This window comes from Drosophila virilis, chromosome X (genome assembly GCF_030788295.1).
Source record: "Drosophila virilis strain 15010-1051.87 chromosome X, Dvir_AGI_RSII-ME, whole genome shotgun sequence".
NCBI classification, from domain to species: Eukaryota; Metazoa; Arthropoda; class Insecta; order Diptera; family Drosophilidae; genus Drosophila; species Drosophila virilis.
This window is the reverse complement of record NC_091543.1, coordinates 1,720,001-1,744,739: the sequence shown is the minus strand read 5'-3', so window position 1 is coordinate 1,744,739 and position 24,739 is coordinate 1,720,001. Positions and strand designations below refer to the sequence as shown.

At 40.8% G+C, this 24,739-nt stretch overlaps 3 protein-coding genes across 11 annotated transcripts in view; 1 reads left to right on the top strand and 2 right to left on the bottom strand.

Moving 5' to 3' along the window:
- The window catches only part of LOC6634412 (solute carrier family 7 member 14), a 26,600-nt gene extending 13,379 nt beyond the window's left edge, over positions 1 to 13,221 (top strand). For all 3 annotated transcript variants that reach the window (XM_032440439.2, XM_032440440.2, XM_070211374.1), the window contains 12 exons: positions 1,695 to 1,820; positions 2,486 to 2,639; positions 2,707 to 2,838; positions 2,905 to 3,003; positions 3,757 to 3,965; positions 4,037 to 4,208; positions 4,660 to 4,843; positions 4,910 to 5,493; positions 5,801 to 5,966; positions 6,833 to 7,049; positions 7,113 to 7,209; positions 7,901 to 13,221. In XM_032440439.2, the coding sequence (XP_032296330.1) occupies positions 1,695 to 1,820; positions 2,486 to 2,639; positions 2,707 to 2,838; positions 2,905 to 3,003; positions 3,757 to 3,965; positions 4,037 to 4,208; positions 4,660 to 4,843; positions 4,910 to 5,493; positions 5,801 to 5,966; positions 6,833 to 7,049; positions 7,113 to 7,209; positions 7,901 to 8,148 (2,388 nt within the window). In that variant the 3' untranslated portion in view covers positions 8,149 to 13,221. The remainder of the gene's footprint in view (positions 1 to 1,694; positions 1,821 to 2,485; positions 2,640 to 2,706; positions 2,839 to 2,904; positions 3,004 to 3,756; positions 3,966 to 4,036; positions 4,209 to 4,659; positions 4,844 to 4,909; positions 5,494 to 5,800; positions 5,967 to 6,832; positions 7,050 to 7,112; positions 7,210 to 7,900) is intronic.
- Positions 8,135 to 24,739, bottom strand: part of LOC6634415 (nose resistant to fluoxetine protein 6) — a 23,013-nt gene continuing 6,408 nt past the window's right edge. For 3 of the 6 annotated variants that reach the window (XR_011417444.1, XR_011417445.1, XR_011417446.1), the window contains 3 exons: positions 24,683 to 24,739; positions 24,401 to 24,454; positions 22,631 to 22,807 (listed from right to left, as the gene is read on the bottom strand). The exon at positions 24,683 to 24,739 is cut by the window's right edge and continues 1,053 nt beyond it. Coding sequence is in view for 3 of the 6 variants with exons in the window: in XM_032440442.2 (XP_032296333.1) it covers positions 18,762 to 18,977; positions 19,055 to 19,532; positions 19,590 to 19,777; positions 20,689 to 20,905; positions 20,972 to 21,290; positions 21,837 to 21,898; positions 21,967 to 22,315; positions 22,386 to 22,629 (2,073 nt within the window). In the remaining 3 variants the exon portion in view is untranslated. Of the gene's footprint in view, positions 8,171 to 8,236; positions 8,311 to 18,625; positions 18,978 to 19,054; positions 19,533 to 19,589; positions 19,778 to 20,688; positions 20,906 to 20,971; positions 21,291 to 21,836; positions 21,899 to 21,966; positions 22,316 to 22,385; positions 22,808 to 24,400; positions 24,455 to 24,682 lie in introns of those variants that run through there. The other 3 variants (XM_032440442.2, XM_002058185.4, XM_032440443.2) reach the window with 3 other exon arrangements.
- On the bottom strand, positions 13,730 to 15,217 carry LOC6634414 (uncharacterized). Of its 2 annotated transcripts, none has more exons than XM_032440444.2 (2): positions 14,315 to 15,199; positions 13,730 to 14,253 (listed from the first exon to the last, which is right to left on the bottom strand). In XM_032440444.2, exons 1-2 carry the CDS (start codon positions 15,069 to 15,071, stop codon positions 13,820 to 13,822), a joined length of 1,191 nt encoding a protein of 396 aa, XP_032296335.1. In that variant the 5' UTR covers positions 15,072 to 15,199; the 3' UTR covers positions 13,730 to 13,819. The 2 variants fall into 2 exon arrangements, with proteins under 2 accessions (XP_032296335.1, XP_032296336.1); XM_032440445.2 differs by having other exon boundaries at positions 14,106 to 14,253; positions 14,332 to 15,217.

The following is a 24,739-nucleotide window of genomic DNA, read 5'->3' as shown; positions in this document are numbered from 1 at the left end:
GCAGCGAAGTGGTTATATAACAAGCACAAGGCATGCCACGCCCACCCGCCCACAAGCACAGAGCTGTGACTAAATATAAAGCACAAATATATATTTGTACGTACCGAAATACACTGAGCGAAAAACTTGGCTGCAGTTAAACAGTGCCAAATTTCAAGTACATTTGATACTCGAAAGGTTCTTCTGTTGGAAAAGAACAGCTTATTTTAAGCATTTTCATGCTTAAAATCAGCAAAAGATTGATGAAAGTATATTTGGAAATTTGGGTTTGGGTCGAATTTACAACGATTCTTAAGCTCTTCGAAAAGAAAAATAAAGTGAAGACTGCTTACTTTAAGCACATTCACACTTAACAGAAAAATAAAGTAAAATCGACTTACTTTAAGCACATTCACACTTGAAAGATAAAGATGGATTTTTAGTGAGCACAGTGCTATGTCTAAGCTTTGCTTAGTTTATTTTGCTCATTTTAAGTTCTTTTCGCGCTTAATTAAAGTATAAGCCATCTATTATTTGCAATATAAGTTAACTCCTATTCAAAATATTCAAAGCACGATATTTCTTGAATTCAGACTTCGAATACGTTCCTTGAAGTTATATGGGAATCAGAAGATATCGCAAAATATATTCCTAAATTAAGAAATAAGTTCTTAGAAAGAGAACTTATAACATTTGCGCTTGATGCCTGAATTAAGCATTGTTTACCTAAAAAGAAAACTTGATATAAGAATTTTCAGCTTAGCTTAAGTAAACTTGAGCTCAACTGAAAACCAAACATTTCCTGAAATTGGCTCAGGCCCAAAAGTTTTTGTATGCAAATCTTAAAACAAGATTTTTATACTTAAATATATAATTCTTAAATACACTGTATTTCTGATTGAAGTGCTGAATTTAAGTCTTGGACTTAAGAATCTTGGGACAAAGGCCATAAAAAATCTTGAAATAAGTTAGCCTGAACTCAATTAAATATAAATATACTGACAATGTTTGTTATTAGGCAATTTGAATAGCTTAAGCTGAGCATTAAATTTTAAATATTTGACCTTTGCTGGACTTAAACGTTGCCACTTGATGCTTGACTTTTTCGCTGAGTGTATGCACACACATTTCTACATATATATATATATATATATCTAGATAGGCGTGTATCCTGTGCAGGACATGGCCTTTAGCGTGCTGCTGTGTAGGCCGCAGAAAACTTGTTGCAAATATCGATTCTCTGGCTCAAAGCCTCTACAGATATTAAAGGGGGAAGTGGGGGGGGGGGGGTGGGGAAGGAAACTGCTGCGGGCCTGTTGCAGGCATTTTCAATTTACGCGCTGGCATTGAGCGCACTCGACTTTTAACAGGTTCCTTTCTTATTCTGCATTCTTTTTTTTTTTTTTTTCATATATTTCCTTTATTGAAAATTGGATTGCCTCGCAACGCTCGAAAGCCACTTTCATCTTTTTGCCTTAACAAAGGATTTATATATATATACATATATATATAGATCTATATATATATATGTATGTGTGTAAGAGGAAGCGGAAGCAGAAGTGCCTTTCGGTTCATTGCGGCCCAATCGAGTGTGTTGTCAATTATCGTACGGACTCTTCTGCTAACACTTGTACTTATGCTTCTTTCTCTTCACCCTCTTCTCCCACTTCTTCTTCTTTTGCTTTTGGCTCTTCTTCTTGTGCGATTTCGGACAGGTCAAGTTCAGGGTGCCATTGCCGCCGGGCGTCAGCTCGACGACGCTGCTGCCGAAGCTCATACGCACCAAGGATGTGAAGCAGCTGCAGGATGGCAATGCACAGCCCACAAAGCCCAAGCTAACGGTAAGTTGAAAAATAACGCTAACACTACAAATAACAGTTAACAGTATGAGTCAAAAGTTAACAGTCAACAGTTAACAGTTAAGTGACAACAGTGAAAAGTAAACAGTAAACAGTTAACAGTTAACAGTTGACAGTTAACAGTAAATAGTTAACAGTTAACAGTTGACAGTTAACAGTTCACATTAAATAGTTAACAGTTAACAGTATAAGTTAACAGTTAATAAACAACATCATGTGTAAAATGTTAACAGTTGAAAGTAAACAGTTAACAGTAAACAGTTAACAGTCAAAAGTTAACAGTTAACAGTAAACAATTAACAGTAAACAGTTAACAGTTCACAGTCAAGCGAAGCTTAATTAACCGGTAAAGACAGCTGTAATCGAGGGGTCGAGGCGACAAGCTGGGTTTGAACTTTGCCGGTTCAAATCCGCAATTTAAATGATATGATCAAGCTCTTAGCATAGACCCAAATTATGTTTCCTTGCCTAAAATAAAACGAGAAAGCAGACAAGCCGAAGACTTAATACCCTTGAATTGAATGCCTGAAGGTATTGTAGATATTTGAATGTAGTCTCGAGTCAGAAAAATAGAAGACTTAACCAATTGAGAACCTCGCAGGGACCTTTAACTGATTGATAAATCTATTTGAATATGTTCCCGTTAGAAATGCCTAAATACCCTGGACCTGACATCGTTGGGCATTGGGTCCTGCTGCGGCACCGGAATGTACCTTGTTGCCGGTCTGGTAGCACAAAAGATGGCTGGACCCGGCGTCGTTATTAGTTTTATTATAGCCGCCATTGCGAGCATATTCTCAGGTGAGTGAACAATTATCAAACCCAATTAAGCACTAAGGACTTCTACTAAGCATTCAAATTTGTACAGGCGCGTGCTATGCGGAATTTGGCGTTCGTGTGCCCCACACATCCGGCTCGGCCTATATGTATTCATATGTGGCAGTTGGAGAATTTGTAGCTTTTATAATTGGTTGGAACATGATATTGGAATATCTAATAGGTAAGACTCGCTTTCGTTGTCAACTAAATTTAACTAAATCATCCTCCTTCTGCTCTCCTGCAACAGGAACAAGTGCCTGTGCCTGTGCATTAAGCTCAAGTTTTGATTCATTGACGGGCAATGCCATTGCGACTGCGATGAGCGAGTCCATTGGCACCATATTTGGTAAGTACAGTGAGAACACTCTACGGCGACGCACAAAAAAGACCGTAAATAAAAGACAAAAAAAAAAACAGTCTCAATTACAAAATGAAACTTTGCTTGATTTGAGTTTAAAGTTTCAAAAGAAATTGTTTTTAATTTCTGTCAGACTGTTTGATTGACTGACTGATTGATTGATTGACTGATTGATTGACTGACTGATCTGGCGGTTAGCAACAGTATTCGGTTTTGTCGAATTCCACACGCAAGCGTGAAAAATTTGTGGAAATCGAATGCATGTCCTCTATATTTGTTAACCAAGCCGCCTTAACCCATCATTAAGATCGGAAAATGCGCGGAAACTTTTATATCGTTTCTCATTCGAACGAATACCGATGTAAATTTTCATTTATGAAGCGCGCTTCGAGCTCAAGGAGGTACATTTAGATTTCACGCGGGTGGAATATGGGTGGAAACGCGCTGTGTAAAGTGTAAACGGAAAACTTTCGCGGCACAAAGCCGCAAATAAAGTTATGTTTTTGTGATTTATTTATAGCTTACTGTTGCAATTCATTTGAGAAGCGCGCTTCGAGCTAAAAGGGGTACATTCAGATTTCACGAGGGTGGAATATGGGTGGAAATGCGCTGTGTAAAGTGTAAACGGAAAACTTTCGCGGCACAAAGCCGCAAATAAAGTTATGTTTTTGTGATTTATTTATAGCTAACTTTTTCTTCTTCCCTTTCTTATGGTTTCCTACCCCGTTTTTTGGCGAACAGGCAAGCCACCGGACTTCATTGCCTTTGGCATAACGCTCATCATGACCAGCGTCTTGGCGATGGGCGCCAGCAAATCAGTTATATTTAATCACACCCTAAATGCCATCAACCTGGCCACGTGGGTGTTCGTAATGGCCGCCGGGCTCTTCTACGTGGATACGAAAACGTGGTCGGAGCATCAGGGCTTTCTGCCCTACGGCTGGAGTGGGGTAAGTGCCAATCGAATATCCCCCATAATTATATATATATGTGTGAATGTTATGTATTAACTGTATTGCAGGTGTTCTCTGGCGCCGCGACCTGTTTCTATGCATTTATTGGTTTCGATATTATCGCAACCACCGGCGAGGAGGCGCACAATCCGCAGAAGAGCATACCCAAGGCGATTGTTGGATCCCTCATCGTTGTACTCATTGCCTACGTGAGCGTTAGTCTAGTGCTAACTTTAGTCGGTGAGTTGTTAAATCAATTGATTAAAATGGGGCTGGGCATGTCAGACAATAGATACATCAAAGAAATCGCTACAGCACCTGAACCTATATATATATATATATATATATATATATAAAGACAGAGATGTGAGTTCTTCAAATACCCTGGAAAACAGAAGAATTATTCATGCACATATCGAGCGATCTTTTCCGTTATATAGTAGCCCGATGATATTGCATATATATCTGAAGAATATGACTTAATTAATTTAATTTTAATATGCTTTTGCATTTAAGTGTAGATATGTTATCTTTAAACATAAATGGCGATATAACTTGATTACATATATTTAATATTGGCCCGATCTCAGTATACCCTGGCAAATGTGCACAAGGGTATTTAATCTTCGGCGTGCCGCAGACATACTTACCATCTCATAATGTTGTGAATCACTTGGTTCCCCTCTTGCAGTGCCGTATGATCACATCAATACGGGCGCAGCTCTGGTGCAGATGTGGTCCTATGTGAATGCGCCCAAGTGCCGTGCGGTGGTTGCGATTGGTGCCACAGCGGGTCTCTCTGTGGCCATGTTTGGCTCGATGTTTCCCATGCCGCGCGTCATCTATGCTATGGCCCAGGACGGCTTGATATTCAGGTGAGTACAGGTGCGTGCCGAATATGTTGATATGTTCCAGCGTTTTTGCCCAATTGCAATTTGCAGGCAATTGTCGCATCTGTGGCAACGCACAAATGTGCCCGGCCTGGCAACGCTGGGCAGCGGTCTGGCAGCCGCCCTGGTGGCGCTCACCGTACGCCTGGACATACTTGTCGAAATGATGTCAATCGGCACCCTGCTGGCCTACACTCTGGTATCCACCTGTGTCCTGGTGCTGCGCTATCAGCCGCACAGCACATCGCTGGTGGAGCTGCTGCCGGCGCAGCTGCGTACGCCGCTGGCGCCGGGCACCGCAACGGATCCGCATGCGAGGCCATCGGAGGTGCTGGAGCCGAATAAGCTGACCATAAAGCGTGTGACGCGCGGCATGTCCGATTCGGATGATTCGTTCATTGATGACAGTCCCGAGGGCTATTTGGGCGGGCGCGATGATCAGTTTCTTGTCTCGGATCGTTCCGAGAACAAGTTCTATGGCAGCGTTCATGGTGCGCCGACCGGACCAACCGGACAGGCAACCGCCTTCGATACGATGGGCCTGAATTTTATAACACGCAAAATACACGATTATGCGTATCTGTGTCCCGGTTTCTTTCCATGGATCAATCCTGGTCAGGCGACCTCCGAAAGTGGTATGTTCTCAACCTCCCATCCCCCGGCCCTCTCTCTCTCTCCCACTCCCACTCCCACTCCCACACTCTCCCTCCCTCTCCCACTCTCTTCTGATATTGTCGTAACTCGAAATTCGTATTCGATATCGAAATTCAATATTCAATATTCTCGTTGCTCTTTTGCTTTCTCTCATTTCATTTTGTTTCGCGCCCGATGACATCTCGACTTCGAAATTCTTAACGAATACTAATACAAAAAAACAAATACTAAAATACTAAAAAAAAAAAAAAAAACGCATTCGAACTGGAATTCGAATACACGCAACAGGCATGTATGTCACGAAACTAGTTGGAATCATGTTCGGTCTCATATTCTTCTTGGATTTGTTCGCGGCCATCGGTTGGTCCGGCGGCCTCGCCATCTTCATTTATATCATTTTATTTATCGGCATATTTGTGATATTATTGATTATATCGAGACAACCACAGAATAGGTAAAGCCAATAATTTAATTGATTATCGATAACCTTGCAGAGGCTAGCCCCATAATCTATCGATAAATATCGATTGGATATATCCTAATTCTTGATCAGGCGCAGCGGTGTTTTGTCCGTTTGAATAAGAAACTATGTTAACATAAACGTTGCCATTTGATGTGCTTCGTTTTTTTCTGATAACTGCAACTATTTGCCTATCGATAAATATCGATTTGATGAGTCTTAATTATGGATCAGGCGCAGGAGCTGTGTTTCGTCTAATAGAATGTCACAGAAACTATGTAAACTAAACAGTTTTAAATTTGATGTGCTTTGTATTTTCGATAACTGCGAACAGTTGCCAATCGATAAATATCGATTTTATGTACATGTTTCTCGAGCATGTCTATTAGATTACAAAAAGTGTTGACACAATTTAATATGTATCGATATATATCGATCAATCGATTGTAAGAGTTAGAGGCTCCAGATTTATATGTTATAAGTGCTTATCGATAAATGTCGAACAACAAACTGGAAGAGTTAGAGACACCAGATGTAAGTGTTTATTGATAAATGTCAATTTTCGATAGATGAACAGATTGGGAAGAGTATAAGAGCTGGAAAAAATAACAACATTTAGAATGTGAGATATTTTTTTACCAAAAATCGATAAATAACGATAGACATAAAGATGTAGCTCAGAGACTGTAAGAAATATTTGATCGTTTGCCTAAAGTAACAATGGGCTGTATCTTGTTAGATCTTTTAATATCTTCTGCAAGGTTAGTTTTTGTTGGTCTTCGGCAATTCGAAGCTTACTTTGGTGCGTGCTTTAATCTTTTTCGAGGGCCAATTGTAATTGTATGTTTGTTCTTTCACAGATATGCACTCGCGTTTTTAACGCCAGGACTTCCATTTATTCCGGCTATCGCAATAACTGTTAACATTTATTTAATATTTAAGCTAAGCATACTGACCCTCATTAGGTTCACCGTCTGGATGTCTCTCGGCTTTATCATGTACTTCTACTACGGCATCACGCACAGCAGCCTCGAGCAGACCAGCGACGAGCTCGAGCTGCACGTGGACAAGGATTACGTGAGTGTCCAAATTGTAATCACATCAAAGCCCAATTGACACCTTCTCCCGCTATCGTTCCAGAGCAAAAACGTCGATGACAAGGCCGTCTGGGACCAGCAATCGTATAACCAAACGCACGAGCCCGTCTGGGCCAGCAAGGAGATCAAGCAGCCCTCAAGTAAGTGCACGCCTCCATATTCCACAAACTCCAGAATCAGGGTTTATGTGCTTCGAAGGCATCTTCGTGCTGAAGAAGGCATCTCTAAATCCATTAAGTATATATATTGTTGATGAGATGATTCGATCTAGTCCTGTTCGTCTTTTATTGCGCCTGTCTTTCATCTTTCCATATCGATAAATATCGATTTTGAAACAATGTTAGCCGAGCTATGAGCTTTAAGTTAGATAAGAGCTTAAAGATTGAAATTTGACTGGTTAATCGACGATCTTTCGATAAATATCGATAAGTATCGATAAATATAGATTTGAGCACAGCGTTTATTGAGCCCAACTTGAAGCTGATAAGAGCTACGAATATCAAATGTGATCTCGTATACTTATCACAAATTTTCAATATATACATAAAAGTAAAGAACTTAAATAGTTATAGCCTAGCGCTTTGGTATGCACAGACATTTAGATGCCAAATTGAAGACCTGAAAATTTTGCAAAGATCGGACAATGGGCACCGAAGTTATGCAAGAACACGGTGCAAATGCAGCGGACTATGGAAAGAAAACGTTGACAGACGCAGTACGAGATTCAGATTGGGTAGGATCTATACGGTTATAGTAAAGAGGGACTTAGAGCTGGGACTTGGAGCCGGTTCGTTTATTGACACCATCTAAAATGAAAAAATTCGTTTGCAGAGCAACGTTATAGCTACGGCAAGAGCTCCACAGCTGGCGGCCAGGTCGCCGCCAAGAATGCGCCACCCAATGCCGGCAAGTCCGGCAAGGATGCGGATCAGGCAGCAGCTGCGGCTGCGAGAACCGGCCCGGTGCCGTCCGGCAATGCACGCAGCGCGACGGGCAGCGCCCGAATGCTGGAGCATCAGTATACCGGGCAGTTCAGCATGTTCGTGGACGAGGGTCAGTTCCCCACGTGGGATGATTAAGCAGTTCCAACCGTTAACATACCTAAAAAAGCATAATATATATATATATATATATATGAAGAGTTATATATATATATAAACGACTTACCGTGTCCGACTACCTAAACGACCCACAAATCGAAACTAACCTAACCAAATGCGCGTAGAGCTGGCAACCAAGACCTGTAAATATGATTAGACCTATTAAGTTTAACGATATTATCTATATATATATATGCATATAAATATATATATATAAACTATATACATAGCTAAACAGTTACATACAGTGCAGCCTCAATAGTGATTGTTTGTGCCATTGAGGCTCCACTGTATCGATCTCTCGAACTCTTGAACTTATACAAACAAAACTCGGCGTCTGCCACATATATACATATACATATATATATATACCCATGAATATATGTATACATATATATATATATATACTTATACACAAATATACATACATATGATGAAATTGATGGAAATTGTTGTAGAAACACGCTAGCGTGTGCATACTGTACTCGAATTCGACTGGCAACTCGATATTGGCTTTGGGTACTCGGGCTATTTTTTTTTTTTTTTGGTGTTTTTTTTTTATTGATTTTCGATTATCGATTTTCGGGTTAACGGTTTGCCAGTCGAAATTGAGCAGAAGCTGAAGCGGAGGAGAAAACAAATTGCATATTTTTGAGATTGTTGAGCATAATTAGGGTGGCCATTTATTTGGGCTGCCATATTTAAGTAAATACTAACTACGCACGCGTGCGTGTGCCCATTGTACAACAACAAAAGAAGATACAACCAAAAATGCACGCACGCACGCACGCGCACGCACGCACGCGCATGCACGCAAGCGCACGCCTATAAGCAGGCTATATATAGTATGCATGGAAATGCAACGTCAGCCTTTTCGGGCATATTTAGCGTATTTTTTTTTTTCGTGCATTCGTATAAATAGAAAAATGAAAAGGAAACAAATAGCAACAAATCTCTGCTGCATATAGATATATATCTACACATATATAAATATATATCTATTTATATATATATAAATTATGATTGTATCGATTCGAATGTATATTGTATTTATGATTATTGACATTGCCATTAACAGTTATTGTTACTATATGCATTATACGATACGATTACAAGTATTACGAATACTTATATTCGATATGTTTATTGTTTCGACTACTCTAGAGGCTCGCGCTAAACTCATTTTTTGTGCGGTATTCGGTATTTGTTGTAATTTAATAATCAACCTTACTTACCACTATTAAAAAAAAAAAAAACAAAAATATTTAAACAAAAAAATGGAAGAAAAACCAAAGTAAATCTTTACGACAAATGCCAGAAAATTTACGATATTTACTAACCGAACAAGCGAACTATTCAAATTCAAACATTTATAACAAATTAAATACCAAAAAAAAATAATAAAAAACAAAAAAGAAAAACAAGAATATGAATATATATATTTAAAAAAATACCAAAAAATACAAACATTTATATACAATGCATACCTTTTTCCACTTTATATACTACAAGCAAGAGGCAAAACAAACATTTTTATCTATATTATGAGTATATACAATTTAAAAGCAAATACTTAATACTTAATTCATTTACATTTTTTTTAACTTCCAACTACCTGTACATACACACACACACACACACACACACACAGACACAAAGAGACTCTAAAAGGTAACTAAAGCTGCAAGAAATTTCTTAAGTTGCGCTCGCAAAATAAAGAATACAAATACATACAATTACGAATATAGAGAAAAGATACCAAAAAGCACACGATTTGTGCTACGTGATTTGCCCACAACTAAAGAAACATACTAGGAAAATACTAACAAATACCAAAGATTTGAAACTTACAAACCAAACCGAACAAATATTAAGCAACAAATATATATATATATATATTTACAAGCAAGAATAAATATATAAAAAAAAAAAAACAAAAAACTATATATATATATTTATAACTTTTAAGTATGTTTTAAGAAACGTTACATATGTATATTCCAATAGGAAAGTTGTTTGGCCCCGTTAAATACCCAAAAAGCATAAAAAGCACACGTATTTCAACTTAATACAAATATCATTATTGTCATGATTATTATGATTATTATTGTGTATTCATAAAGCTAAATCAAATTCAAAATAATGTACTTTAAAAAAAAAAAAGAAAAAAAAATAACAAAAAAAAAAAAAATAAGTGAAATCCTTCTTCAATCTAGATGTACATAAGAAATACCCGTATTTATTCCTAGTATTTTACAAGTTCGTTTTCATTAATTTATTTATTTATTTTCATTGTTCATTTCGTACAAATCATTCAATTTAAGTGCCAAATGCACAAATACTCGAATCCTTAAACGGTTCCATCAAATTATGGCTTAGGTTCTTAGCGCATTCAGGACCAAACTCTTCGATTATATATTCTGTTAGCTTTAGTTTTAGTTTTAGTTTGATGAACCAGCACAAATCAACCGAATATACGACCTGTACAAATATATGTATATTTTTATATATACAAACAGAACCTGCAATAGAACCAAAACATATCCGAAAAACAAAAAATACCACGCAAGGTATTTTCATATACTAACAACAAAAAACAAAATGGATTCGGTTCTTTCAGTGTACCACCAAAAATGACAACAACAAGAGCTAATATTGACATATGATTGATATATATTTATATATCATCGATTTTCTACAGTTCCAATTCGATATGCGAATAAAATACTAAACTTACAACAACCGACTGCTTCCGTTGATAATCTTGTGCATTTTTATTTTCCATGTTCTATCGCAACAAACTCTACAAATAGATCAATTTTCACTGACAGCATAAGAAAAGGGGAACATGTTCACTCTACTTAGCTGAACCAAGCGAACTAGTTCAAATGAACCAGTGCTAACGAACTGTTAACGAACCACTGAGAAGCAAGAAAACGAAATGTTACTAAAGTAGTCACCAAATACCAAGCAATAGATGAAATAGATTGGGTCACATCTGATTGATTGATTGATTTGGGAGTTACTGAGAGAGCGAGACATATACGAACTAAATCAATTCATACCACCAAACTAGAACAGGCCACAGTAGATTGATTGACTGATTGATTGATTGATTGGTTAGCAATAGATCAAATATATATTTGCTTGATTGCATGATTTATTGATCAATCAATCACCTAATGTGGTAAGTGCTAAAAACAAGCATAGAAGATAAAGCCACATATGATTGATTGATCAAATGATTGATGTACTAAATGACAGGCTGATCTGGATACTATCTGAGTATATTCAAGAGAAGCCATGCTTGAATGAAAACACAACTGATTAATCCGTCGATTGATGCCAATATCAAAATAGTGTGGGCCACCGCTGATTGATTGAATGATTGATTGACAAAACAGAATCTTAACCTACAGAGCTCAAGAGGCAAATGCAACCAAACAGACCAGAACACACAAATTTGATTGATTGTTTGATTGATTGATAGATTGATTGATTGATTGTTTCAGTTATCCAGCTAAATACTCGCGCACACACACGCACACACACACACACACTTATATATGAAGTACCTAAGTTTTTATTTATTTAATAAGACTGAATTTCTGCATATGATTTATTCAAATATTATATATATTATGATTATTGTAAATATATTCATAGCATTTAATATTATACACATTATACATTACGATATATATATATATATATAATTATATATATCTATGATATAGATATATACAAATGCATACATACATACAGTTTGAATTATTTTTATGTATATATACATACTTAGCAAACTTTACAACTTTAACTAATAAAAGCATCAAAATTTTAAGATATTCCCAAACTTATTTATCAAAGAAAAACCAAAATATGATAAATCCAAAAATGGTTCAAGTAAAAAACACACACAACTATTATACATAATAATAATATTTGATAAAAACAAAGAAACCTTAAAGATAACAAATATATATATATATGGTATATATATATATATATATATATTTCAATGGATCGATAACTCAACAAGAAGAAGAAGAAAGAAAAAAACCAAAACTAAAGAATGTTAAAAATATAATGAAACAATTTTTTATTCAAATACTACTCTTCATTTGTTTTATGTGTTAATAACTTATTAAATGATATTTCTTGAGAATATTATAAAAAAAAAAAATAAAAAAAAAACCAAAAAATAAAATAAAATTGTTAGGATATTCAAAATATGATTGAAAATGGTTTTCATTTGAAAAAAAAAAAAAAACCTTTTCAGCTTTTGATAACAAACTGAACCCGGAGAACGTCTCATAATGTGATTTGTCTAAAATACAAATTTAATTAATTTCTGGCCTTTTGCCCAATTTCAATATCAATTATTTTTTTTCCGATATTAAAATCAACTGGTTTGGCCAGCTGCTCGCAAATGGAGGACATCCGGATATTTGGCAAGAGATTGTTTTCGAGTCGGATCAAAAAAACAAAAAAAAAAACAATCAACTGGTTTGTCAACTGTTAAACGAATCATTCGTTTGTGAAACTGTTGCCAAAAGTGACCATGGAGGATGTTTGTAGGCTTGTGAGCATGGAGGACACATTATAATTTAAGTATATGCATAAAGCTTGCCTTACAAACTGGCGCATTATTTATGATATATTTAATACTAGCCTTTACTTTCTCGCCTTCAATTGTTGCTAGGGCTAAAAAGTGACCATGGAGGACTCAAGGGTATTTAGAAATCGATTGTGCTTCAAGTCTGGTGGAAATTCAACTTTCAATGTGGCATTCGCTCGCTCGAGAAATAGTCAATGAAGAGCTCGGATTTTACTCAGGAAATGTTCCTAAAGTGACCATGGAGGACGCTTAGAATATGCGAACTATATATTGTATTTTTAAGTTTTTTTGATTTTGGGAATGGTCAGATAAGGAACTGAGAAGTATAAATGGTATTTTCTTTTCACTCAGCTCAGAGATGTACGAAAAAAGTCAGATATTTGACCGCAAGGCATATACGGATACCACGGATAATACGGATACTACGGATACTACGAATAGTACGGATACTATGGATAATACGAATGGTGCGGATACTACAGATAATACGGATACTACGGATAGTACGGATATTACTGAAACTACGGAAATTATGGACACTTCGGATACTACGGATACTACGAATAGTACTAGAACTACGTATAATAGATAAACGGATAAGCGAACTCCACAAATACAACGGATACGAATAGTGCTGAAACTATGGATAGTATGGATACTTCAGATACTACGGATACTCAGAATAGTACTAGAACTACGTATACTAGATAAACGGATAAGCGGACTTTACGAATACAACGGATACTACAGATACTACGGATACCATGGAAACTACGGATACAGGCGATATTCAACTTATCTGGCAACTAGTTAACAAAGAATGTGACCATGGAGGACCAGAAAATAATAAGTATAACTTAGAAACTACGACACATTTATTGTAAATATATATATATATATACATATATATTTATAATGCTAATTGTATATACAAAAGTAGCAAATTGTGAATGAATGAGAGGGAAAAAAAAAACAAAAAAAAAAAAACAAAACAAATGATGGGGGGAAAAAGAGAACTACACATTAAAAATCTTACTGCAAATAGTAACTCGGCTGTGGCAACCCTGGCGAGCTGGAGGAGGAGGTGGTTGGATAGCTGCTGAAGCTGTTGAAATGATTGAAGCCCAGACTGTTGGACAGATCGTACGGATTGAATTTGGCGGGCTGCCGGGTAACATGCGTCAGTTCAGGGGTCAGCGTTTCGTCCGGATAGTTGACCAGAAATTGGCTGGGATTCGGATTCGGATTCGGATCTGGATTGGGGCTTGGGTTTGGTATTGGATCTGGATTGGTTGGCGGCAAACTGTCGCCAGGTTGTGCCTCATCACTTGCATCGTTGTCATCGTTGTTTACGGAACTGTTGTTATCATCAATTGTTGCCCTCTCGGCGTTGCCATCGCCAGCCCCAGCCGCAGCCTCAGCCGCAGCGACGGCGTCTTTGAAGGATCGGGGCTTAGAGTAGATATCTGCAAAGTGTTGGAGAGAATCCAATTGTACGGCAATTAGTTAAAAGTTTGCGTATTTTACCGGCAGGTTGTGCGTACTGATAGATCAGCTGATCGGCCAGCTGTGGAAGCGGACGTGGACGACGCGGTGCTGGCGGCGGCGGCGCTGTTGGTGCTGGCTGCGGTGGCGGCGGCGGCGGCGGTGGCGGTGCGGGCTGCGGCTGTGGGCGTGGTCGCGGATTGGGACGTACATAGACTGGTCCATTATAATCATAGTCGTAGTCAGAGTAAAAATGGCCCAAAGGATGCAGCGATGGACGCAGACGTCTCGGCACAGCTGCAGCTGGCGCTGGCGCTGTTGGCGGCGGGGAAGGAGAAGGAGGAGGAGGAGGAGTTGTTTGTGGCGGCGGCGCTGCTGTTGTCGGTGCGGCAGCTGGCGGCGGAGCAACGTCATAGTCATAGTCGAAGGGCTGATGCGGATAATAGTCATAGGGGCGTGGCCACCAGCTGGGTCCATAGAGCGGACGGAACGGCCTGCGTCGCGGCAGCGGCGGCGGCGGCGGCGGCGGCGGTGGTGGCGGCGGAGGCGCCGCTGTTGTGGTGCCTGCCGTTGTCCGCATCGGAGGTCGGCGCGTCGTCTTGGCGGCAACTATGTTGCGCGTTATGTTCGCCTTGACGTTGGACAAGTCGGCGCTCTTCTGCAGCAGATTGCGCAACAGCAGGCCAAAGTCCAGGGTGACGGTGGCGCGTCTGACGCGCTCCAGCTGCTGCCCGCTCGCCGATCCGCTCGTTGTCGCCAGTGCGAGCAGCAGCAGGATGATGCAATATGTGTAACGCATCCTGTCCAGATTGTGGCGCTTGGATTGTGGCAAGTGGAGCGCTTGCTGTACCGCGCTGTGTGGCGTTCCAATCAGAACTGGCCGTTGCCTGCGCCGCCAGTTGGCTGCCTTGACTCGGCCACGCGCCTGGGCGTTGCGGATTAACTGGCCAAAAACCCAACAAGTTAGACGGGTTAACACCAGCCAGCCCGGGCGCACTGTCAGCCACTTTGTCACTGGCAACGGCGACGGCGACGGCGACGCCTATCAACGGGTTCTGTGCGTCGCAACAATTACTTTTGCACTACTTTTTGCGGCACTCAATAATTCGTGCAGCTTGCGACCCCAGCACAGTGGGTCACACACATATATTGTTAGCTAACGGTAACGGCACAGTGCCCGTCAATTTGCTCTGCTCTAATACCGACTGATAGTTACCCTGTAACTGGCCAAAGCTCTCTCCTTCCCTCTCTCATTCTCTTTCTCTCTCTCTTACAACAAACATTCTAAATGCCGTTCTCTCTCCCTCTTTCTCTCTCTCTCTATCTATGTCTTTCCCCTCTCTTTCTCTCTCTCCCTAGACCACACAATTAAAACCTATTTAAATATCGACAAATATCGATAAATATCGACAAATATCGATAAATATCGACAAATATCGATAAATATCGATTTTATGGCAATGTTTAACATATCCCAACCAGAGTCAAACTTTAGGCTCTAGCTAATCTCCCACATTTTCCGCATTTCGCCCATTCCAAATGCCGTTCTCTCTCTCTCTCTATCTATGTCTTTCCCCTCTCTTTCTCTCTCTCCCTAGACCACACAAATAAAACCTACTTAAATATCGACAAATATCGACAAATATCGATAAATATCGATTTTATGGCAATGTTAAACATATCCCAACTAGAGTCAAACTTTAGGCTCTAGCTAATCTCCCACATTTTCCGCTCTTCGCCCATTTTCCATGGGTTCAAGGCATGAACAAAATTATGGACGTGCGATACCACTGTGCACACATTGATTATAATGATACACATGCATCAAATTTACGTGTAACTATTATTTAAGCTCGACTTGTTGCATTTAGTTTTGATTTAAATACCCTGTAAATATGTGTGCACTGGGGTATGCGCAGCTGGTGCGTCTGCAGGCTACTATAGCTATATATTATGACATATTTTGTGTCTTATTACTCAAGTTTGTTTCGTAGATTCGCCTTGTTGTAAGCTTGCGGCTTTAATATCTAATTATATAATTAATATTTAATAATATTTAGTGTATATATTTAATACCCATCACAAAACAGCTGCAATTCGTTTGATAGAATACAAATCAAACGCATGCTAATTAATGCTGCTTACGCTTTACAGGGTATACGCACCGTCGCATACTCGCCCACTGACGGGGCACACTTAATCGTACAGGTTATGTTTATGCATTTGCTTAGCAAACAACTGCCTTTACTTTTAGTTATGTGCACACTAGTCGCACATAGTTCATATATATAACCATGCATATATCTATATATCTATATATCTATATATATATATATATATGTATATAGTATATTTGGCACAGTGCCAAAAGATCTTGTTTTTTTTTTTTGTTTTGTTTTGTTGGGCGATTGTTTGCACAGCTGAATGCAAACTACTTGACTTCGAATTCGAGTTCGAATGTGAGTTCAAATGTGAATGCGAATGCGAAATAGATTTGATTGAAAAGCGGTTCAACGGTAATTTGTAAATTTGTACAACTTCAAGTGGCTCGCAACATGCAATTAACATGGCATTATAAACACACACACACACACACACACACACATACATACCTATGTATATGTGTGTGTGCAGCCTGAAAGGAAATTAATTAACTTTGTATAAATCAAGCCAAAGGAAAACGCAGCGTTTACATAAGCACACAACGGAAATCGAAAGTCGAGCGAAGAAGAAAAGGAGATCGCTCGAGAGAGAGGCGAGAGAGAGAGAGAGAGAGGTGTGTGGAATCTGGCAACCATGTGAAAACCGACTTGCGAAAAGTGGCAACAGGCCGTTTGCGTTTGCGTCAACTGAGAAAAAAATAAATGGAAAATTGAAAATTCGTCGAGTGTTGCGTGCGAATCGCTAATGGACTGTCGCTGGACTTTTAACCCAGAAATGCGTTCAACTACCTTTAAGCTAACACATTCGAAGACAACAACAACAAAAAAACGAGAAAGAAAGGCTATCATCGGCACGCCGAAGATCTAATACCCTTGCAGGCCCAACCTTATCATAATGCTTATACTAAGTGCCTTGCCCGTATCTAAGCAGCACAGGGAAAATAGTTTGCTCAAGATATCTTGATAAACAAAAACCTAGTTTTCGACCGATCGCTCCTATGGCAAATATATGATATAGTGGTCCGAGATAAATAAGATTTTACAGAAATTAAGAGAGCATAGTGAAATCCTTAAATGCCGTGCCTAATCAAAATATCTTGAATGACAAAAAAGTTTTCCATACAACAACCTAATTTTCGACCGATCGTTCCTATGGCAACTATATGATATAGTGGTCCGATCTTAATAGGATTTTGCATATATATGAGGAGCATAGTAAAACTTATAAATGCCGAGTTTGGTCACGATATCTTGATAAACAAAATGTTTTTTCATGCAAAAACTTAATTTTCAGCCGATCGTTCCTATGGCAGCTATATGATATAGTGGTTCGATCCGACATATGTGCTGCGTGCAACAGAAAGAGGGACTTCTGCAAAGTTTCATTAAGATAGCTTTAAAACTGAGAGACTAGTTCGCATAGAAACAGACAGACGGACCGACGGACAGACGGACATGGCTATATCGACTCGGCTGTTGATGCTGATAAAGAATATATATACTTTATGGGGTCGGAGATGTCTCCTTCTATGCGTTACACATTTCACGACAAAATAATAGTACCCTCTGCAAGGGTATAAAAAACAATAACAATAACAATAACAGTTTGGCACTATGCACAGAGCAAAAGGTGTGCCCGACTAGAAAATACCCTTGCGGAAAATAACAAGAAAATAAATATATACATATATATATATATAGATGTACCTTGCCAGTTAAGATTATATAATATATAGATATAATATAATAATATTATATATTGACATTATACTTAGTTATAAAAGAATTGAGCATATTTTGAAAATTGTCAAGTTGGGGCAAATTTTGAATGCATTTTGCTTGAGTAGCTAAATTATGATAAATATTATTAGAAATATATATATCGAAATCAATTTTATCCAGATTTTTTTTGTGCTTTAGCTTGAGCGAAGCTTAGAAAAATTTTAGGGAACTTCAAAAAACAACTTTTACTTTTATCTTCAGATTTGTAAAAATGCTTTTCACTTAAAAAAGAAAACTGATTGATTTTTGCAGTGCATATCCGAAAAACAAATCGAAGCACGCAAACAATATGCCGCTTTTCAGTGAACTGAACAGGGTATACAGAAATAAATCAGCTTTGAAATAAAGTTTGGACCACAAAAATGCCGTCCAGATTTGAAGACAAGTTGTCGCAACTGCGAGAATTGCATTTCCAGACGCTTAAATTGTGTATTACAAAACAAAAACAAAATTTATATATATTTTTATATATAAACAAAAACTCAATAAGAGAATATCAGAATGATATGCAGGTACTTGTTGGCATTTAATTGGAATACTTGCGTTTAGGCTTCGACTAGATTTTGCTGCGACACGCTCGTGGGCGTCATTATAACGGCCATGGAAACGGTGGGCGTGGCCGGATGAACAGCCGGCGACGCAGTCGATCGCGATCGGCGCAGCAAATGAAGCTCGAGCCGCACGAGCGGCGCCTCCACGCAGACGTACATGGCCAGCGAGATGAGAAGCGTGATGCCAAAGTCCGACCAGAAGTGCAGCATCTGGCGGGCGAGAGGAGAGAGTGTTAGGGCCAGATGAAGGAGCTCGGAGCTCGGAGCTCGGCTGGCAAGCAGCTTACCGCATCATAGTTAGAGAAATGCTGGCTACTCTTGAGCCGGCCCGTGTTGAGCATCTCGACGAGCAGATGCCAGATGTACAGGCAATAGGATAGCTTCGAGATGGGCTGCCAGACGGACCAGCTGAGCAGCGTATTTATAACGCCGCCACGCCCACTCTGACACGCCCAGATCAGCCAGCACAGGGCCAGGGACCAGGCAATGCGACTGCAGCACAAATAAAAGGCGCCCGCCAGCGGCGACATTGGCGCACGGCCCGGCTGCGTATACGGATAGACGCTCCAGATGACGGCGACAAACAGCAGCAGCGCCAGCAGCCAGAGCAACTGCATCAGCCAGCCGGCAAGGCGGCAGCGTCGCCGCTTGCCCCGCTCGCCGTGCAGCAAATAGCCAAAGAGCAGGCCCATCAACCAGGGCGTGGCACGGGCATGCGTCGTATAATAGATCATGCGCATCTCGGCGCTGTCGCCGCCAAGATTCCTGCCAAGCGAAACATAATGCCATCACAGCCATCACAAATCTGTGCGTTCCACTCACCCATCACGCCGGAACACGCTCAGCTCGTGGAGCACAATGATGGCGAAGACACAGCCAAAGAGCAGCACCAGCAGCAACACAATCCCGGCCACGGCACGGCGTGGCCAGCGCCAGAGCGGCCAGAGCAGCAGCGGCGACAGCAGGAACAGCTGCATGTCCACGGCCAGGTACCAGGAGTGGCCCAGGCACTGGGGTCAACAAGATCAAACAACAATTGGTTAGTTCATGCCAGGCGAGAGTACGCAATGCGGGCATGCCCGACTCAAAGAGCTTCCTCTAATCCCTTACAGTTAGATTATACAGAATCTAGTGGAACCCTGAACCCTCTTCCTCGAACATCAAAAGCATATATATTCTATTTTAGAAGCTATATGTCAAGTTTGGTGACTCTAGCTCTTATTATTTACCAAAATTGCTCAAAAAACAGTATATCGAAATCGGATTTTATCGATTGCTTGGAAACGGAGTAAGTTATCGATTATCGGAAATAAACTCAATCTGTGCGGGAACTAGGTGCACCTACATCTAAAATCTCTAGCTCTTATAGGTTCTGAGATCCTTGCGTTCATACATACGGACGGAGGACGTTCGGACTGAGGGACGGACGGAGGGAGGGACGGACGGAGAGACGGACGGACGGAGGGACGGACGGAGAGACGGACGGACGGAGGGACGGACGGAGAGACGGACGGAGGGACGGACGGAGGGACGGACGGAGGGACAGACGGAGGGAGGGACAGGCGGAGGGAGGGACGGACGGAGGGAGGGACGGACGGAGGGACAGACGGACGGAGAGACGGACGGAGGGACGGACGGAGGGACAGACGGACGTAGAGACGGACGTAGGGACGGACGCAGGGACGGACGGAGGGACGGAGGGACGGACGGACAGACAGACAGACAAACAGACGAACATGGCTAAATCGACTCGGCTATTGATGCTAATCAAGAATATATATACTTTATGGGGTCTTCCTTCTGGCTGTTACATACATTTGGATTTCGCAGAAATACAATATACCCTTATAGCCATTTTTAATGGGTTCAGGGTATAAAAAGCTATCTGAGGGAATAAAGCTAGAGTATTTGATTTACTTACCATGCGACCCGCTGCCGCATAGTTCTGGACGTAGAGCAGCGTGGCCCACCAGGTGTCGGAGCACAGTTGATAGGAGCTGGTGAACTGCTGCCAGAGGGGGCCGCTGTCGAGGCGGGGATAGAGCGTCATGAAGAGGAGCACGGCCACGGCCAGAACGGGCGTTAGGCGCACAATCCGATGCAGATACATGAGCGGCACATTCAGGCGTCCCGACTGGCTGTCAAACAAGAGCTTGGAGGAATCACACAATTCAGGAGCGGCGGCTGCGGCGAGTGCAACTTACCGTTCCAGTTCGCGCAGGCTGGACATCACGAGCAGCATGCCGCTGAGCAAAAAGAAGGTGTCCACCGAGATGCTGCCGCTCTGGAGCAGCATCGAGTAGGGTGTCTGGGCCCAGGCGATCACCTCGTACGTGTTCACGCTGGGCGCCAACAGCATGAACATATAATCATGTCCGTAGATGATCCAAATGATTGTCAGACAGCGTATGCCATGCAGGCAGGGTATCAGGTGCGGCGTGGTCGTTGTTGTCCCTGTGGAAACTTGAAACAATTGCCGCAGATTCTGGCGCAGCGAAAAGACGCCCAGCACTTGCTGTGCAGCTTCAAAACAATTGATAGATGTTTAGCATTTAGCCATAAATTGTATTATTTTCAGCCCTAAGAGCTAACATAACAAGCTTAGGCAGCCTCTCGCCGGGCTGAGCTGAGTTAGAAAGAGATTCGAGGGAAAAATCGATTCGAAGATCTTCCAATTATAGTTTCAGATATGACCGAATTTTGCTGTTCAGGAATATATATAGATATGCCTCTTTCTGTGTCTGTTACATACATTTGCGCAAAACCAATATACCCCTTTTTTACAGTTCAATGGGTACAGGGTATATATAGGCGGGGCTGTATTAACTTAGAAAGAGACGAACATATAGCTGGAAGGAGATAGACACACAGCGAGAGGTAGAAGGAGACAGAAAGAGAGCGAGAGAGAGAGAGAGAGTACTTGAAAGAATATGACATTTCGCGTAGAGCTCAGCTCCTTCAGATTATTTAGTTATAGTTCCCGTCAAGAATTCCTTGATAGGCGAGCTCTATCAACGTAATCTTATCTGTGCCTAGCTTATGCAAGAGTCTAAGGCGCAATCGACTCACCGTTGAAGTAGTCCAAGAGCGTGCACAGTATCACCAGCACGGCCAGAAAGATGAGCAGAGCTCTGTGAGGATTAGATGGCAAATCTCTATATATTATATATATCTACTATATTGGATCGATTGGACTTACACGGCAAACCAGTCGAGCGTGGACATGGGCTGGCTGGCGGCCAGGGCGCAGTTGGATTCGCCGACCAGCTGTGCCTCCGGAGCAACTGCATCCTCGAAAAGCAACTGCAGATAGTTGTTTAGCCAGCGATTCAGCTGTGCTGCACTGCAGCTGGCCGGCAGACAGGCGCCAATATTTATATTGATCCTGTCCAGAGACGGCGGCAACAGGCCCTCAAACTCGATGTGCGCCAGGCAGTATTTGGTCGGGATTACGGGCACAGTGGGACTCAGACAGGACTCATAGTTGCCCAGATCACTAAAGTGACCATAGAGCAGGCCATGCGGCAGCTTGCCCCACGCATCCAGCACTAAGAGTAGCCCAAGGCCAATGCCTTAGATTAAATGCAAAAAGTCTGTGTTAAGCTTGGACTTGCTTACCTTGCAGCGCGGGCAGCGCGTGCGCATCCGCCGCCTGAAGCAGCCGGGTCACCTGTTCGGCGCAGAGCAGCTCCGACGGCTGGCTGCTGCTGCTACTATTGGATGCCAGCTGCAGCACCTGATAGCCAAGATTGCTGTGCTGCAGCCAGGTGAGCAGCTCGTGCCCGCTGAAGGCGCCCAGACCTGGGCTCAATCCGAGAAGGAGCAGATGTAGTAGCAGCAACCGGACCTTTTCTAATGCCATGGCCAATTGTGGCCGTTGGCCGCGATGCGTTTCATATTTATACGGCCGTAACGCAGCTATTACTGATATTTTCTAATCGAGCAGCTCGTGATAACCGCATTCCCCGCGTGCTCTGCCGTTTATCTGAGACATGCGAGTGCAGCCACTACAGCTCAAAAATTGTTATTAACTTTTTATTCTTTTCACAGTCATAAAAAAAAAAAAAAAAAAACAAGCAAAGAAAACAGCACAAAAATAAAAACAAATTTAGTGCATTGACCGATAGACAGAACAGCTCCGAGTCGAGTATTGCCCACTTTTATGCATAGTTAGCCCCGGCGGGAAACTTCTCGCCAATATAATTAAATTCATTTTTCCATTATTATTATTCCTTTTTTTTTTTTAATAAATTACTTAACAACAATTATCGAGCCGTTGAGCCAACCACATCTGCCTCAACAAACCAATTCGTCATGGCTCTATAACAATTTATTTAATTGTTCTCTCGTATACCCTGTACTCATCTTGCCGCAGAAAGCTTTTACGGCACATCTTGGTCAGGCCCTGTGTTGTTGTGTGAGTAAAATTCTAGCTACAAGTGCGAGGATTTTGTTAGAAAACATTCACAGCCAACGTGATGTCCTGCATGGTGCGAGCATAAGCTGTTCGAGCGTCGGACCGCGAAGCAGTAGGTTGCTGGTTCTAATCATCAGCATTAAGATTGAATATTCATATATTCTCTCTATATATGTTTTGATAAATATGACGTTATATATGGACACTGCTGCTGTATTAGAACCAGCAATCTCTCGCTTAGTGGTTCGATGCTCGTACAGCTTAGCCTAAAGTCTTTAATGCCCAACATTAATATTAATCTCGTAACAAGGGACATCTAATATATATACGTAGATTCAATTAATTGCCCCCAAATTTCATAGAGTTCCGACTACAAACACCCAAGTTATTTGAGAAAGATTTTATCATAGATGTTACGCCAGCTTCCAGCTAGTTACAGGGTATCTATCAGCCAATCCCAGACGGCAGAGAGCACTCTCGTATTTTCGTAGTTTTTTTATTTTCTAGTTTTTTGCACAATCGGAGCAATAACCGATAAGCAAACAATTGTTTGAACAAAGCTCTATCGTTAAGTCGAAAAATCACGTTCGTAATAGTCTCGTATATATAATATACCATAATGTCATACGAATCGTTCGACAGGTGCGACCTTGACGACATGCATAGCTCTCAGCTTGAGGTGCGAGAATAGGCTAAAAGTTCAGGTGCCTCGGAAGCTTTGCAAGCTTTCACTCCCAGCCGAGCTACGTAACAATCGACAACAATAGATGAATTGATATTTCTAAAAAACTAGTTGCGATTAGAGTTCATTGAACTCGGCCAACACGTGCTCCCCACCTGCCAAACGCAGATGCGCAATTTGCAATAATTAACCAACAAGCTATTGTATGAGCACGTAATCCCCATAAATGTAGTTGGCTTGAATCACAGACAAAGTCAAGCTAATGATTGAGTCTGCTCTAACAGCTACAGTTAACAGCGTATTAACAGTTAGTTGACAGCTTCTTAACAGCAGCTTAACATATGTTAACTAAAGTCAAAAGAGCTTGCTTTAACTTTCAGTATTATTAAAAATAAAACTAGCGGGTATTACCCGGCCTGGTCCGTGGTTCCCGCCCTTCAAAAATATAAATCTAAATTTCTAAAAATCCATGTCTACTTCAGTATAATATATAATAGTCAATATGTAAGTGGATATATATAATTGCGTACTCACCTGTAAATTCACTCGCACGATTATTTGATCGTCATCCAGCTATGAACGTCATCCCTGAAAGAACAAAAAAGCAGACACAATGTTTATTAGCTTTAAATGGCAGCTTACTTAAATTAGTGAGAATCGCATAGTAGAGCGATTTTTATGATTATGTTCATTCTCAGCTCAACATGCACAAATGCTTAAGTATGTATGCAAATACACGCAAACTAACATGCATTCAGACGATTGCAATAGTTATGACTTTCATTTCATATAAAAAAATAAATTTATAATACGTACCAGTTTCTTTGAAGCCGCCGTCTCCTCCTGCTTGACCCAAGCTGCCGCCGCTTCCTG